Below are 15,826 nucleotides of genomic sequence, written 5' to 3' on the forward strand. Positions count from 1 at the left end.
TGCAAGGGCTTTCTCTAGTTGCGGCAAGTGGGGAACACTCTTCATCGCGGTGCGCGGGCCTCTCATTATCGTGGCCTCTCTTGTTGCGGAGCACAGGCTCCAGACACGCAGGCTCAGTAATTGTGGCTCACAGGCCTAGTTGCTCCGCGGCATGCGGGATCTTCCCAGACCAGGGCTCGAACCCGTGTCCCCTGCGTTGGCAGGCAGATTCTCAACCACTGCGCCACCAGGGAAGCCCCATATAGTTTTTGGAGTACATGTCTTTTGTCTCCTTAAGTAGGTTTATTCCTAGGTATTTTATTCTTTTTGATGCGATGGTAAATGGGATTGTTTCTTGAATTTCCCCTTCTGATCTTTTGTTGTTAGTGTATAGAAATGTAACAGATTTCTGTGTATTAATTTTGTAAACTGCAACTTTACCAGATTCACTGATGAGCTCTAGTAGTTTTCTGGTAGCGTTTTTAGGATCTTCTATGTATAGTATCATGTCATCTGCAAACAGTGACAGTTTAACTTCTTCTTTTCCAATTTGGATTCCTTTTATTTCTTTTTCAGTACTCTGGTTCTGACTCTAGCCTGTAAGTTTCCACTCATCTTTTTTTGTGTTTCTGCCATTGCCATAAGAATAAAGTGTTTTGGTTACATCATTCAATCCTCAGGCACAGGGTGTGAAAGCAAAAATTTTTTTTTTTTAATTTATTTATTTATTATTTATGGCTGTGTTGGGTCTTCGTTTCTCTGCGAGGGCTTTCTCTAGTTGCGGCAAGCGGGGGCCACTCTTCATCGCGGTGCGCGGGCCTCTCACTATCGCGGCCTCTCTTGTTGCAGAGCACGGGCTCCAGACGCGCAGGCTCAGTAATTGTGGCTCACGGACTTAGTCGCTCCGTGGCATATGGGATCTTCCCAGACCAGGGCTCGAACCTGTGTCCCCTGCATTGGCAGGCAGACTCTCAACCACTGTGCCACCAGGGAAGCCCCAAAAATTTTTTTAAGCCACTTCATTGTTGGGATGGCTCCTTTTTCTTATTATTATTATGGCAATAGCCCAAGGACACAGCATATTTCACTGTATGGCAAACTCTGCTGGGTGCCTACCTATATAAATTATTTCGTTTATAAATGCTTTGAACAGATATTTCACAAAAGAAGATATATAAATGTCCAATAAGTACATTAAAAGATGTTCAAAATCATTAGTTATCAGGGAAATGCAAACCAAAACCACAATGCGATGCCATTGCACATCCACTAGAACAGCAGATATTAAAAGACTGACAATATCAAATGTTGGTGAGGATTTGGAACAACTTGAGCTCTCACACATGGCTGGTGGAGTGTAAAATGGTACGACCACTTTGGAAAACTATTTGGCAAATTGTCATATAGTTAAAAATACATTAATCACATGAGCCAGTAAGTTTACTTCTAGGTATTTACTCAAGGGTTATAAAAACCTATGTTTCCACAAAAGAGTTGTACATGAAAGTTCATAGCAGCTTTATTTATTTATTTTTAATAATATTTATTTCTTTATTTATCTGGCTGTGCCGGGTCTTAGTTGCGGCACATGGGATCTTCTAGTGGCGGCATGCAGGTTCTTAGTTGCGCCATGTGGGATCTAGTTCCCTGACCAGGGATTGAACACGGGCCCCCTGCATTGGGAGCACAGAGCCTTAACCACTGGACCACCAGGGAAGTCCCAGTAGCTTTATTTGTAATAGCCAAAAATTGGAAATATCCCAATGTACGCCACTAGGTGAATGGATAAACAAATGTGGCATAGATACAATAGAACACTCCTCAGCAGTAAAAATGAACAAAGTATGGCTACATGCAACAACATGCATGAATTTAAAAGTATAATGAGTGAAAGAAGCCAGACACAAAAGAGTCTATACTGTATGATTACATTTATTAAAAATTCTAGAAAATCTATTGTGACTGAAAACAGATCAGTGATTACCTGGGGGCTGGGGAGTGAAAGGAGAGACTAACTTCAGAGGGATGTGAGGATGCCTTTGGCGGTGATGAAATATTCTGTTATCTTGACTGTGGTGTATGCATTTGTCGAAACTTATCCAAGCATGCGCTTTCAATAGGAAGAGTTTATCGTACATGTACTATACTTCGATAAAGCAGATTACAAATTCCCTCCTCATCGTCACTAGCAGAACCCCAGTTTTGTTCAGAGTGGCATTGTGCTATCCTAGCAGACTATGTGACATGGTCTTGACCTTTGAATTGTAAGTGGAAGTCCTCTACTTGGGGCTTCCAGGAAAGTTCTTGGAAAGAGGGCAAATTCAGGTGGTAAATGTCTTCTGTTGTTCCCCTTTTCCTACCCATAGTAAAGAAATGATGCTGGGCGTGCCATCCTGAAATCATGAGATGACAAGCACGAGGGACAAAAGTCATACATGAAGAATGGAAAAACAAAAGGAGCGTAAGACTAAATAAACCAATTGTGGAACTGCCATGTCACTAAGAAAAATAAATCCCTTCCTTGTTTCAGCCATTATGTGGCCGGTTTTTTTTTTTTTATTAATTACAACCAGATACAATCTCAACAGATACAGACATTCTCTGTTCATGGACTGAGCTTATGATACTAAATCTCTAACCTGTTTTCCTGACCTTCTGGACCAAGCTGTTTTAGAATCTTAATTGTTCTGGGCAGCCCTGGCTCAGGTACCGAAACACCAGCTTCTTTTCCTGGCTCAGACTCGTTGATCAGCATCATGCCTGGTCCCAACTTTTCAAACACTTCCCTGAGGTGCTCAGACTCAGTTTCCAGAGCTCCCATGAAGTCACTGTGACTCTGCACGCTGTCCTAAAACTGGCAGATTCTCTTTTCCCTCCCAGTTTTTTTCTTCCCACTCAGATGACCATGACTCAGGACTTTTCTTCTTTTTCCAAAATGGAAATATTTGCATTTTTTTTTTTCAGAGTATGAAGCTTGACTCTCCTGACATTTTCCACCACTGCTCTTCTGCCTGTGCTTTTTTCATCATAGCACTTGTCTTGGTTTTAATAATATATTATTAAAGTAGTGTCTGTCTCCCTAACTAGATAGATATTAAGCTTCAGAAGGGCAAGGACCATGCCTGTTTTGTTCACATCTTTATTCCCATTACATGCAGGTGGCTACATGGTACTCCCTGAATGGTAAATGAATACATGAATGAACAAAACTTCCACATCATTTACAGGTGACAAGCAGATCCCTAATTCATTAGCTCAGATTATTGCTCATGCCATGATCATTTTTTGAAAAAGTTACAAAACTGTGAGGATTAGGTCCACTAAAATATATATCTCAATACTACCTAATTTCCAATGAGCCATTACAAGTAGTCAACAATCATTTTTCACCTCAGGTTAATTTTCTGACACCTTCCTCTTATAACCTCTTACTTAGGAGATCTTATCTCCTGTTTTGAGTAGACAGTGATCAACTAGTTTGAGCTCTCTCGTCTATTTTCTCTTCATTTCAAAGTAATTTATTCTCTAGAGGTGCTCTCTAATCTCCACTTTCAACACGGAAGGCATAGCAGTCTCTGTTTTCTCCAGATACTCTGGGATCTTGCTTCCTTAATCGCCGCCTTCTATCTACAGCAACTACAATCTCTTCCATTTGTCCCTTTCCCTTCTGTCCTCAGATATTCATTCATTCCACAAATATTTATTAAACACTTACTAAACACTTCGTATTGTTTTTAGGCTCTTTGAATATATCAATGAGTAAATGTTCATGGAATTTATATAGGAGAGGAGGGAGACAGACAGTAAACAAGTATGTAGAGTTTTTAAGATTTAAGGAGGCAAATAAAGCAGGGGAGGAGTTTAGGAAGGGTGGTCCTGAGAGGCTTCACTCGGAAGGTAACAGAGCCTTGAAGGAAGTGAGGGAACAAGTCTCACAAGTATCTGGGTGTTACGGGCTGAATCGTGTCCCCCCTCAAATTCATATGTTCAAGTCCTTACCCCCAGTACCTCCGAATGTAACCTTATTTGGAGAGAAGCCTTTCAAAGAGGAGATTAAGTTAAAATGGGGGTGGTAATGAGGGTTATGATTTGGCCCACGTGGAAGCAGGAAAACCAGTGAAAAGTGTTTTATACAGGGAAGACTGATGTGCTGGGTTAACTATGGCTGATAAAATGAAGATGGAGAATTGTCTTTTGAATTTAGCAATGGTGGCCACAGCTAGAGCAGTTTGGTGGAGTTGTGTGCCCAAAAGCCCGACTGTAGTGTGTTTGACAAGGAGAGAAGAGGAATTAAAGACAAAGAGTTCAGAGTTTCGCTGTACTGAGCAACAATGAAATGTGGGAGGTGGAAGGCGAAGTGGGGGGTTTTGCTTGTTTTGCTTTTGGACACAAGAAATTAAGAGCATGTTAGTATGCCGGTATCTTAAAAAAAAATCTTCAGAATTTTGATGGGGTCATAGCCTTCCAGCTATAGCTGCCCAACCAGTCTTCTAATCTTTGATGCTCTTCTTTTGAAAACACTGCTGAGGAATCCACAGCAGTTGGTTGTTCCTAAACCACAACTCTTATCACTTCACTCAAAAATCTTCACGGTGTCCTTAACTGCATGAAAAGTTCTAAAGCCTTAGCCGAACATTCAAATCTTCTCCAATTTGGCCTTTTGCGGTTTTAACTCTTTCTTTGCTCTAGAGTAAGGTACAAAGCATGGCAGACCAGGATCAGAAGGCTTGGATGAAAGTCACGGTTCTGTAAATAACTAGCTACGTGACTTCAGACAAATGACGTAAGTGCACAGGGCCAGGGCTCCTTCTCCTTTATAATGAGGAAGGGGCGTGTCGGGTAGACTGGATCACTTAGGTCACCAGCATCTCTAACCAGCCGTAATTCTCAACACCGTCGCGGACACACGCAGGATCGTCTCTTCAACTCACGTTACCCCTTCCACTTTCAGGAACTACATGTTTTGTGCGGTCACTTATTTTTCCTGCTCTTCTTTTGCCTATCCAAAAGAACCAGGTTTTACAGCGGTAACCCCTTCAAGGTCGGCCGCCTCCACGCCACCAGGGACTAGCCTCCCACTCTTCCTTTCACTTGGGACCTTCCTCTCCACATTCAGAATCCGCCACGTAGTAAGTGCCGCTTCCAACCAATCAAGAAGAAGTTATCTCAGACTTTTGAGGGGCATCCTCTTCCACCAATGATCTTCAAGTGTTCTCTAGCGCCTCGCTTTGAGGGGCAAGGCCAACCAGCACAATGGCCAATCTGCTCTGGGGAACGGTATTCTGGGAACTGCGGAGCTCATCAATCAGGTAAGAAGGTTGCCGGGAGGAGCGTTTCTCATTGGTAACCGCGTCCGGAAGAGGGCCGGGCCTCGGGCTAAGGCAATACAATTTGATTGGCAGGCGTGCTGTTGACAACCAGGGAAAGCCCACCTTCTCCAACAGGACTAGCCTGGGAGCCCAGAGTGGCACAGGCCGTAGCCAATCAAAGAGCAGATGCGCGGAAAGTTTGCTCAATGGGCGATGTCCGAGGGAGGCTGTCACTCAGGTGGCGGTGGCTGAGGCCGGGCTGAGACGTGGCCTGAGGAACGCGGCTGGACGTCCTGACCGTCGGGGCGGCGGCTGGGGTCCCTAGCGCGTCCTCGCCCTGGTCCGGGGCTCCGAGCGGCGGGAGAGGCGGGCGCCGGCGGCTGCACCTCCATGCTCGCGCGCGGGGCGGGCCGCTGATGGAGCGCGCCGCCCGCCCGGGGTCGCTGGCACGGGCGCTGCTGCTGCTGCTGCTGCTGCTGCCGCCGCTGCAGCTGGGGCTCGTGACGGGGACGGTGGCCGCGCGGCGCGCTTCCGACCTGCCCGCATCGACAGTGGAGGCGGCGTTCGGCCTGGGGGCCGCGGCCGCTCCAACCTCGGCCGTGCGGGTGCCGGCGGCGGGCGCCGTGACTGCGGCGGAGGTGACGGTGGAGGACGCCGAGGCGCTCCCGGCGGCCGCGAGCGAGCAGGAGCCGCGGGAGCCGGAACCGGACGACGAGGCCGATCTTCGGCCGTGCCGCAGGTGAGGGGCGCGGGCAGAGCACCCGGACCGCTGACCCCGGGAGTCTACTTGTTTATGCGCGTGCGCCGCGGAGGATCTGGTGGCCGCGGTCCCCCCCTCGGCCACGGCCTCTCGCTGGCGGAGGACTGCTGCTGACCTGGGGGAGAGCGCGGGGCCGCCTTCCCATCCCCTGGACCGGAGACTGGCCTCGCTCCGCGCCCCGGCGCCCGATTCTAGCTCCCAGGCGCAAGCAGCATCCTCGAAGGTACCTGGAGGATGCTCGGAGAATGGAGGTCGAGGTGGGAAAGAAACGTCACTTTCCCTCTTGCATTGCTTTCGAGCTTTACTAGTATCCCAAGGAACTTACAGCCCCCATTTGTTTTCTTTCGTGAATTACCTTATGTCTGTGCTGGTGTGACAGCTGTTTGGGGAAAGGACTTCACAAAGAGATTTCAACGTGTCCCTTTAAACATACCCCTGTAGTGCCCACGGACCAGGGTTGAGGTCAGTATTTCTGTAATTGAGTTCTGCGGAACACCTGCATCAGAACCACCTGGGGATGCTGGTTAACTGTACAGTTTTCTAAGTCCGACTCCAGATTTACTGAATTAGACTTTCTCAGGGTAAGAACCTGGAATCTGCAAATTTAACACGCAGACAATTCTTGAACACACTAAAGTTTAGGAGCTATGGGTGTGTTCTTGAATTTTGGTAGTTCTCTGATATTTATAGGGTTTACTATATAAACATTTAATATAGGGCTGTCTTGGTTGAGTTGCTTCATCTCCTTAAAAACGTTACTTCAAGATACATGTTTTAAAGCACTTTTCAAAGTCTGGACACAAATGTAAGGCATTTTAATGGTAAAATATTTTGCAGATGGCTAATCTTAGCACACCCAGGGAGAAAGTGATTTAATAAATGGAATGATAACAGGAGCATTAGGTAAATTAATCCAGAATCTGGATTAGAAAGTATTGTAAATTTACAGTGTGGTAATTACTAGATTATGACAAATTAGGTTTAAATTTTCAGTTAAATATCAGAACCTTGATATTTTGCTTGGAGACTACCGTAACTAGAATAAGTACTAAAATTCTAGAAGCACCCCTTGCATGTTTATATGTAGATGTTTTTAAAGTGGCAAACATCTGGCAAAATTTTCGTAGGTTTTGCTAATGAGTGAGCTATCCAGAAAGAGTGTTTTTGTGTATCTTAAAGAAACTTCTGAAGCACTTGCTCAAAGTTAAGTTACATGAAGTAGAGAAACATGTTTCATTTTTCTTAAAATACACATCCACTGCAGCAGGTATTTATTGGCACTTAAGAGGCCCCCAGGATGCCCTGGGGTTACAGAGGTTAGGCAGATAGCCCCTGCCCTCCAAGAGGTAGTGCAGTTCGGCAGTGAGGATTAAATAAGGGGACCCATAATGACTTTACAGGGCAGAAGCCATGCAAATTAAGTGCCATCAGTGTCCCAGGGTTTTTGTAGTGTTCAGTGGGTGCGGTACCCAGGTGAGGTAGAAGAGAAGATGAGAAAATGTTGTGGCAGAATGAGTTGTTTCCTGAAAAGTGGGTAGAACTGTGATGGGCAGAGGCTGGACTTGAGGAGACAGCAAGAGGCACAAAAGCTGGGAAGTATGTTTAGGGAACATTATTTTGTTTGTATGCATCTGTGTGTGTGTATGTGTATGTGTGTGACCTGTGCATACAAGAGAGATACAGACATACATACATGTGTGCTGGGCAGGGAGGGATAGAAGATAAGGCTAGAAAAATAGGTTGGGGCACATTGTATATATACAGCCATATGCTAGTAACGTCGTCACCACTTGGAAACATGTTAGAAATCCAGAATCAGGCACTGCCCAGAGCCACTGAAAGAGTATCTGCGTTTTAACAAGGTCAGCATCAATTCACATACACACTACAGTTTGAGAAGTCTTGGTGTAGAGTATCTCGAATGCCAGACCTGATTGAAGTTTGTGCTTAAGGAATATTTCCCCAGCAATCCCGTGTCCTGAAAACTTGAGGAAAGGACACCAAAAGGAGCGTGTTATAGCGGTGCTGATGAGAGGTGTACTGTCCAGTGGATATAGAACAGAAGGGGTAGATTTGAGAGATCGGAAGCAGAACCTTGGTTCCTGGCAAATGAATTGATTCCTCCTCCCTGGGTACCGGTGTCTGAACATGGAGACAGGGTGGCTAGAAGGTGAGAGCACAGGTGGGAAAGTGGAAAGATTTAGGGGAGCAGGGAGGAAAAGGTAAGGGGTTTGGTGTTGGACATGATGACTTGGAGGTGCTGGCAGGACATCCAGAGGGAGAGATTAGGTAGGAAACAAGCGACTGCAGTTGGAGAGACATCAGGGTAAATGGTTGCAACTGTGTGAAGAGGAGACTCGTGATAAAAATCTCAGGAAATGCCGTATGTTTTAGAGAAGATGAGCCAGCAAAGGAGACAAAGATACAGCTGGCTAGGCTGGAGGCGTAGGGTGAGGACTGAGAAGATGAGGGATTTGGGATGAGCACAATTATAGAAGGAGTTAGTCATCCTTTTGGGGAATTCCCTGGTGGTCCAGTGGTTAGGACTCTGTGCTTCCACTGCCCAGGGAACTAAGATCCTCCAAGCCATGCTCTGCAGCCAAAAAAAAAAAAAAAAAAAAAAAGATTCATCCTTTTTGGCTCCACTTCCTTAGTCCCTCACTGTTAAACCTGATGGGACCTCTGCCTCTGATCTTCTTTATACATTCAGAGGGTGGGAGCCTATACAGACAGGTTGAAAAAGAAAGGAATAGAAGAGGAGGCGAAGGTAGTTGGCAAGCAAGAGGACCACTTCTTTCTCAGAAAAAGAGTGAAAATAGAGGAATTTTGCCTGCCAGAGAGTAAGTGATCTTTGGCAAACACAATTGGCTGGGAAGAGATAGGCCAGGGTTTAAGGGTCTGCCTGGTAACTTAATTAAGATAGTGTGGAAAGTTGGAGAAATCTTGAGTAAGTAAGTTGGTTGAATCAACAAGAGATAAGTATGTGTTTGTAAAACTTTTGTTTGTAAGTGCTCTTCAGAAAAAAGTCAAAAAAAAAGAGAATATCAGTTCTATAATAATAGACCAATATCCTGTTTATTTAAAGAAGGAAGATTAGGGGAACAAATTTGGATTAACCAAGCCTTTATTGCAAACAGCTGTGAAAAACCATGGTCCTTGCAAAACTTTTTAAAAGAGGGAGATGGGGAATGAAGGTCTTTGTTTTTGCATGTTGTTTTTTTTTTTTTTTAAACTTTGGATTTATTTATTTATTTATTTTTGGCTGTGTTGGGTCTTCGTTTCTGTGCGAGGGCTTTCTCTAGTTGTGGCAAGTGGGGGCCACTCTTCATCGCGATGCGCGGGCCTCTCACTATCGGGGCCTCTCTTGTTGCGGAGCACAGGCTCCAGACGCGCAGGCTCAGTAGTTGTGGCTCACGGGCCTAGTTGCTCCGCGGCATGTGGGATCTTCCCAGACCAGGGCTCGAACCCGTGTCCCCTGCATTGGCAGGCAGATTCTCAACCACTGCGCCACCAGGGAAGCCCTGCATGTTGTTTTTTGATGCCAAGAAGCAGAATGAGACTCGTTAGTTCATTTTTTTTTTCTCTTGATGGAATTTTCATCGGTTTCGGTCTAAATGCTTACTCTGCATCTCAAACATGTGAATGAGTGAATAAACTACTTTTTTCCCCTTTAAAAAGTAGCTAAAATAAACTTGTTTTCCTGGTAGCAGTCTTGTCAGTGCTTGTCCTGTTAAATATTACATTTAGTTGAAATTTAAATGAGATGGTCAGTGCAGAAAGTTGGGAAGAAAGTCAAAATCTCACCTCACTGTTCGGTTTTATGCACGCACCTTGGCATAAGTTATGAGTTACCAGTTTTCCGACTTCAGCACAAATAACAAGCTGCGAAGTGTCACTTGGGGTTCTTGTGATGGGATGAGCATCTTCATATGGACATCTGACAACCCCGGAAGTTGTAAAGCACTAGTTTTAACTATGATACTAATTTGTAAAGTATGTGTTCCTTTTGCCTCTGATTTCCCTCTAACAAAAGTATTACTAAATTTGACATTCATCTATGGTGCTTCTTTAATTTGTGCATCTGTAAACGGAAATTTTTGGATTTAATGAGTTGTAACCTGAAAATACTTTGCAAATGTAAGATGATTTAATTTTATTTATTTTTTATACAGCAGGTTCTTATTAGTTATCTTTTTATACATATTAGTGTGTATATGTCAGTTCATCTCACCACCAACCCCCCCGCCACTTTCCGCACCTTGGTGTCCATACGTTTGTTCTCTACATCTGTGTCTCTATTTCTGCCTTGCAAACCGGTTCATCTGTACCATATTTCTAGATTCCACATATATGCGTTGATATATGATATTTGTTTTTCTCTTTCTGACTTACTCACTCTGTATGACAGTCTCTAGGTCCATCCACGTCTCTACAAATGACCCAATTTTGTTCCTTTTTATGGCTGAGTAATATTCCATTGTATATATGTACCACATCTTCTTTATCCATTCATCTGTTGATGGGCATAGAGCTTGCTTCCATGACCTGGCTATTGTAAATAGTGCTGCAGTGAACATTGGGGTGCATGTGTCTTTTTGAATTATGGTTTTCTCAGGGTATATGCCCAGTAGTAGGATTGCTGCGTCATATGGTAATTCTATTTTTGGTTTTTTAAGGAACCTCCATACTGTTCTCCATAGAATTCCCTTTTCTTTCTTTCTCCTCTCTGTCCTTTTACAAATTGATCTGATCTGAATCAATGATACATAAATCTGTGGTCTTCCTCAGATCTTCAGATTCATAATCAAGCCTTTTTCTTTTTTAAACTAAAATGACAATTGAATAATAGAGTCTTAGGGTACACTGTTGAAAGGGAACTCAGTTATCTGCTCACTTTTCTGACCCAAGACTTTTAAAATTGACTACAAATCACACTGAAAAAAGAATTTGTGCATAAGTATCAAGGCAAGCTGTAAGCCAAAATAAACATGCTTTAGGTGAGTAATGGATTATCCTTCCTGTCTATAATTGTCTTTTTTTAAAAAAATTTTTTTAAAATTTTTGGCTGCGTTGGGTCTCCATTGCTGTGCACGGGCTTTTCTCTGGTTGCCGCGAGTGGGGTTTACTCTTCGTTGCGGTGCATGGGCTTCTCATTGCCGTGGCTTCTCTTGTTGCAGAGCATGGGCTCTAGGTGCACGGGCTTCAGTAGTTGTGGCTCGCGGGCTGTAGAGCGCAGGCTCAGTAGTTGTGGCTTACGGGCTCTAGAGCGCAGGCTCAGTAGTTGTGGCACATGGGCTTAGCTGCTCCGCAGCATGTGGGCTCTTCCCGGACCAGGGATCGAACCTGTGTCCCCTGCATTGGCAGGCAGATTCTTAACCACTGCGCCACCAGGGAAGCCCCTATAATTGTGTTTTTAGCTTAACTGACACCTGGACTCTGGATATGATATGTGACAGGATTGAGGAAACGGTTCTGTATTCACACTCCTGGGCACAGAAGGCAACCTGTCTTTATCAGCTGCTGTGAACTGTGGCTTCCACATGGTCCTTCATTTCCTAAATACTGCCTGGAAACTCCATCTGCTTTTTTTCCTTTTTTTGTAAGAGAGGAGCTGCCTGTACATTTTTATTACAAAACGTTTTAAAATACAGAAAGGAGAGCTGGTAGGTTTCAGAACTAAATGTGAGAGGGGAGATTAATTTTTAATTTTTTTCACCCTGCTCTGTTACTAACCATTTTATTTAAAAGGTTTCCTAGAATAAAGCAGAAAAAGTGCTGCGAAAAATGTTTTAATCTAACTGGAAAAGGATATCTGCCGCTCTCATGTGGTTTATAACATTGAAAACTTAGATTGTATTTCTTTAAGATTTAGGTGATATGTCAAAGTTATATAGTTAGTAATTTTTGGCACTATATTTGTTTGGATTTGGGGCATGGCTAGTCTTGTGACAGGTTTAAATAAAGGAAGTTTGATTCGAAGATTTACTTAGTAGGTGAGGACTAAGAAGTAAAGTCCAATTAGTATGTTTGTTTTTCAACAAGAATATATGCTTCTTTGAGTGAGAGCATGTATTTTAGGAAGAGGATTCTTGGTTATATCAAAAGAGCAGATTTAACCCAATCACATTTTTAACTTTGTGACTTTTTTTCCCCACAACAGGAAATGTACAATTTTCAAATAAGCAGTTGTTACTGTAGAAACCATTTAATTGATACAGTGTTCTACTGTCACCTGCGTCTGTTTCACCTGGGAAATTTATACAGGCATTAAGACCCCTTTAAAGTTACTGTATGAAGGAATTCAGCATTTACTTATCAGACTCAGATAAACTTAATTGTAAATAGCCAGGTATTCTGGGTGACAGAAGTCAGAGCAAACAAAATTTTTAAAAAATTGAGTATTCATTGTGGCCTAAGGTCATTTCTGCTCAGTTAAGGGCAAAATCAAAGCAGTAACAGGATATGTGGCATCTTGATGAGACTTCTGGAAGGAATAAAAGCTGCACATTATAGTCATATAGGAGTTGCCACTTATGCAGACATATAGCTAACAGAACGATAGAGTTAAAAACCCCTGAAATTTATGCTTCAGAATTCTGTCCAAAACCTCTTATTTTGGTGCCTTAGGCAAGTTGCATCTTTTTACATCTTTCTTAGCTTCTTTTTTGTTTTTGTTTTATGTGAATAGTAGTATCTGCCCTAGCAAGATTTATTCATTCAACAAACATTTATTGCATTTTATTAGGGGCTCTGCACTGTTAGATGCTGAGGGTAGATAAATGGGCCCCTGGGCTGTCCTTGAGTCCCAGGTCTGAGAGGGAGATACATGTGTTAAAGAATTAGCTGTACTAGAATGGATGAAAAGTGACATAAGAGGAGTCTGAGAGTGAAGAGAATGGAGACGTCAAGTGAGTGAGTCCTTGAAAGTGAAGTGTCAAGGACAGTCTCAGCTGCAGGGATGACGTGAGCAAGGGCTCAGTGCAGTGGTTTCTGAGCCAGGGCTCCCAGACCCCTATGCACCTGCCTATGCGGGATCCATGAGATTGTCCTTATTTTCCAAATAACCTAATGGAAATTGGACATTCACTGAGGAGAAGGCTAATTAAAAAGTCAAGTTTCTCGGTTTTGAACTGGAATTATACCAAACTTAACTAGTAATTTTAGCTACTTCTTTCCAGAAGTCTTGAATATTTTGATTGGTACTTAAATAGTTCCTCTAAAGATGGGGGGAATTCATTAGAAGTGATGTTTTAGGGGCACACGAAATCATTGAAGACATGCGACAAAAACCAAATTAACAAGGGAACTTTGTTCAAAAGGTTAGAAACCTAGGTTATGCCAGATTATGTGCCATACCAAGCAGTGTGGCCTTTATTCAGTGGGCACAGGGAGCTTCGGAAGTTTATCAGATCTCTATTATAGAAACAAAACTGATGGGGAAAAAAAAAAAAACACTGTCGGAAGAGCAGGGGGTACGAGACCAGGGACAGAAAGTCTTTTTTTTTTTTAATTAATTTATTTATTTATTTATTATTTTTGGCTGCATTGGGTCTTCATTGCTGCCTGCGGGCTTTCTCTAGTTGCGGCGAGCGGGGGCTACTCTTTGTTACGGCGTGCAGGCTTCTCATTGCGGTAGCTTCTCTTGTTGTGGACCATGGGCTCTTGGTGCACAGGCTTCAGTAGTTGTGCACGCGGGCCAGTAGCTGTGGCTCACGGGCTCTAGAGTTGTGGCGCAGGGGCTTAGTTGCTCCGCGGCATGTGGGATCTTCCCAGACCAGGGATCGAACCCGTGTCCCCTGCATTGGCAGGCGGATTCCCAACCACTGCACCACCAGGGAAGCCCGGCAGAAAGTCTTTTGAAGATGTTCTAATGAGACATGTGAATCTGTTGTAGGACAAGGACAGTGAGACTGAAGAAGAATGAAAAGATGTAAAGGAAGCTATAGAAGTAGAACCCAGAGTGCATGACTGTCGTCTAAATGTAGAGGGTGAGGGAGGAGGCGGATCTGATTTCTGATTTAGATGTTCAGTGATGGGATGGATGCAGAAAGCTGGAAGAGAGAAGGGAAGTTTTCTGAAGGCTTTGTGGTGATGCCCTGCTGAAAATGCAGAACTAGTGTTCTTATATATACGTAAGACATACGCACATTTTATTGTTGGATTTTTTTCTTTGTTTTGAAACTGAAAGTTAGAAGTTTACCGTTCTTCTCTGTATATACCTCTAGCACAAGTAACTACATATTCAGAAAAAATACAGCTTTTGTATTTGGTTATAAGTAGCTGTCAGGTTACACATAGAGTAAGCGGCGGGCTTTGGCTAAAGCTGGAACTCCTCGGCCTGCTTGTTAGAGATTGAGAGCTGTCAGGATGGCAGGTGAGGAGGGGGCGAGGACTGAGCCGGAATGGGAGGCAGCCAGTGTCCCCGCTGCCGCTGCAGGGATGACCCTGATGAGGGGATGAACCTGGCCATCGGATGAGGTCATTGCAGACCTTTCTTGAGAGGAGCTTTGAAGAATGGCGTTATGGGTGAGAGAATAGTGCTTGCTGTTGAATCATCCAAACAAACGCCTTTGTAAACAGAAGCAATGTGTTAAGTGAGAGAAGTTTCAAAAGGGTTTGCTGACAGAGTTGATCAGTAGGCCGTCTTCATCCAGGTAATGGATTATTTCTTTTACTCCTAGGCAATAGCCCTTTGAGATAAATCACTCTTTGCCAGACTGACCTTATCCTGAGACTCACCTCAGGTACTCGTTAAGCTATCGTCTCCCAACCCTGTTCTGGGGAGGGGACCTGTGAACCTTTACTGGTTTTTAACAAGCACTCCAGATTATTTTGATAATCAGGCAAATTTGAGTTATGCTGAGCTGAGTGAAATAGTCCTGTTTTACCCATGAAAAAGCAATTCGAATGGAGCTGGGAGCAGAACAAGATCAGAGCCATGGGGCTGGGCACACAGGGCTGACTTCAAAGCTCTGATTCTTTCCACAGGAAATGCTGCTTCTGCAGTTCCTTTGATCTTTAAATAAGTTAAGAGTGTTTCATCTTGCTCATAGAAACCTCCAAATAGGGCGAGTGAGTGGATCGTGGGGAGATAAAGGGCCTTAGATTCTCCCTGGTTTTTGGTGGCGGGCGGTGGCAGGCTCATTATTCAGCTCTCACTGATGTTTGTTCTAAATGCCATATCTTATTGCCACCTCTGACTGTCCTGCATACACCCCGAGGACTTTGTTTTTCAGCAGTGTCTGTCTCCTTGATGCTTCTCTCACCCAACAGTATGTCAGAGCATCTCTCTCCAAGAATGTGGTAAGGTGTAACCGTCTAAATCGTTACATATCTCCTTGGCCGGTGCTGCTCAGTTCCAGCCACGGCAGAAGGGGAAACTCCCTTCCAGAGATGTGCTTGGGACAGAGCCCATAACTTGTAACAGAGGAGAATGAAGAATTTTTTTTTTGATACCTGACAGGGTTTGTTATGGCAGTTTCTGTTATTCCCATTAAGAGAGGTGAAAAGAATTAAGGATGCGCCATTCAAATCAAAGAACCAGATTATACTAAATATCAGTAGCAGTTAAGAGGGTGATGTACTTAATTGTTCCTGCCCGCATGTTTGTCTTTCTTTCAATTATTGCTAGAATTCACACATATTCTCTAAATATAGTAGTTCATCCTCTGAAAATATCTTGTTTATTTTAAAAAGCAGAATCTTTGACTCAGTTAAACGCACCTCACATTATAGGTTTTCAGTGATAGTTAGATATTAAACTCCAAATTACTTATTA

At 43.7% G+C, this 15,826-nt stretch overlaps 1 protein-coding gene and 1 long non-coding RNA gene across 5 annotated transcripts in view; both read left to right on the forward strand.

Moving 5' to 3' along the window:
- Positions 1-15,826, forward strand: part of LOC309643851 — a 306,112-nt gene that overhangs the window by 82,176 nt on the left and 208,110 nt on the right. The gene's annotated exons all lie outside the window — the stretch shown is intronic.
- The window catches only part of EIF2AK3 (eukaryotic translation initiation factor 2 alpha kinase 3), a 71,458-nt gene continuing 57,485 nt past the window's right edge, over positions 1,854-15,826 (forward strand). The window contains exon 1 of one of the 4 annotated variants that reach the window (XM_082426777.1): positions 1,854-6,027. In XM_082426777.1, coding sequence (XP_082282903.1) covers positions 5,705-6,027 — 323 coding nt within the window. In that variant the 5' untranslated portion in view covers positions 1,854-5,704. Of the gene's footprint in view, positions 6,028-6,085; positions 6,306-15,826 lie in introns of those variants that run through there. The other 3 variants (XM_082426776.1, XM_082426774.1, XM_082426775.1) reach the window with 3 other exon arrangements.

Source organism: Balaenoptera physalus (assembly GCF_965194825.1).
Source record: "Balaenoptera physalus genome assembly, chromosome: 15".
Classification (NCBI taxonomy): Eukaryota; Metazoa; Chordata; class Mammalia; order Artiodactyla; family Balaenopteridae; genus Balaenoptera; species Balaenoptera physalus.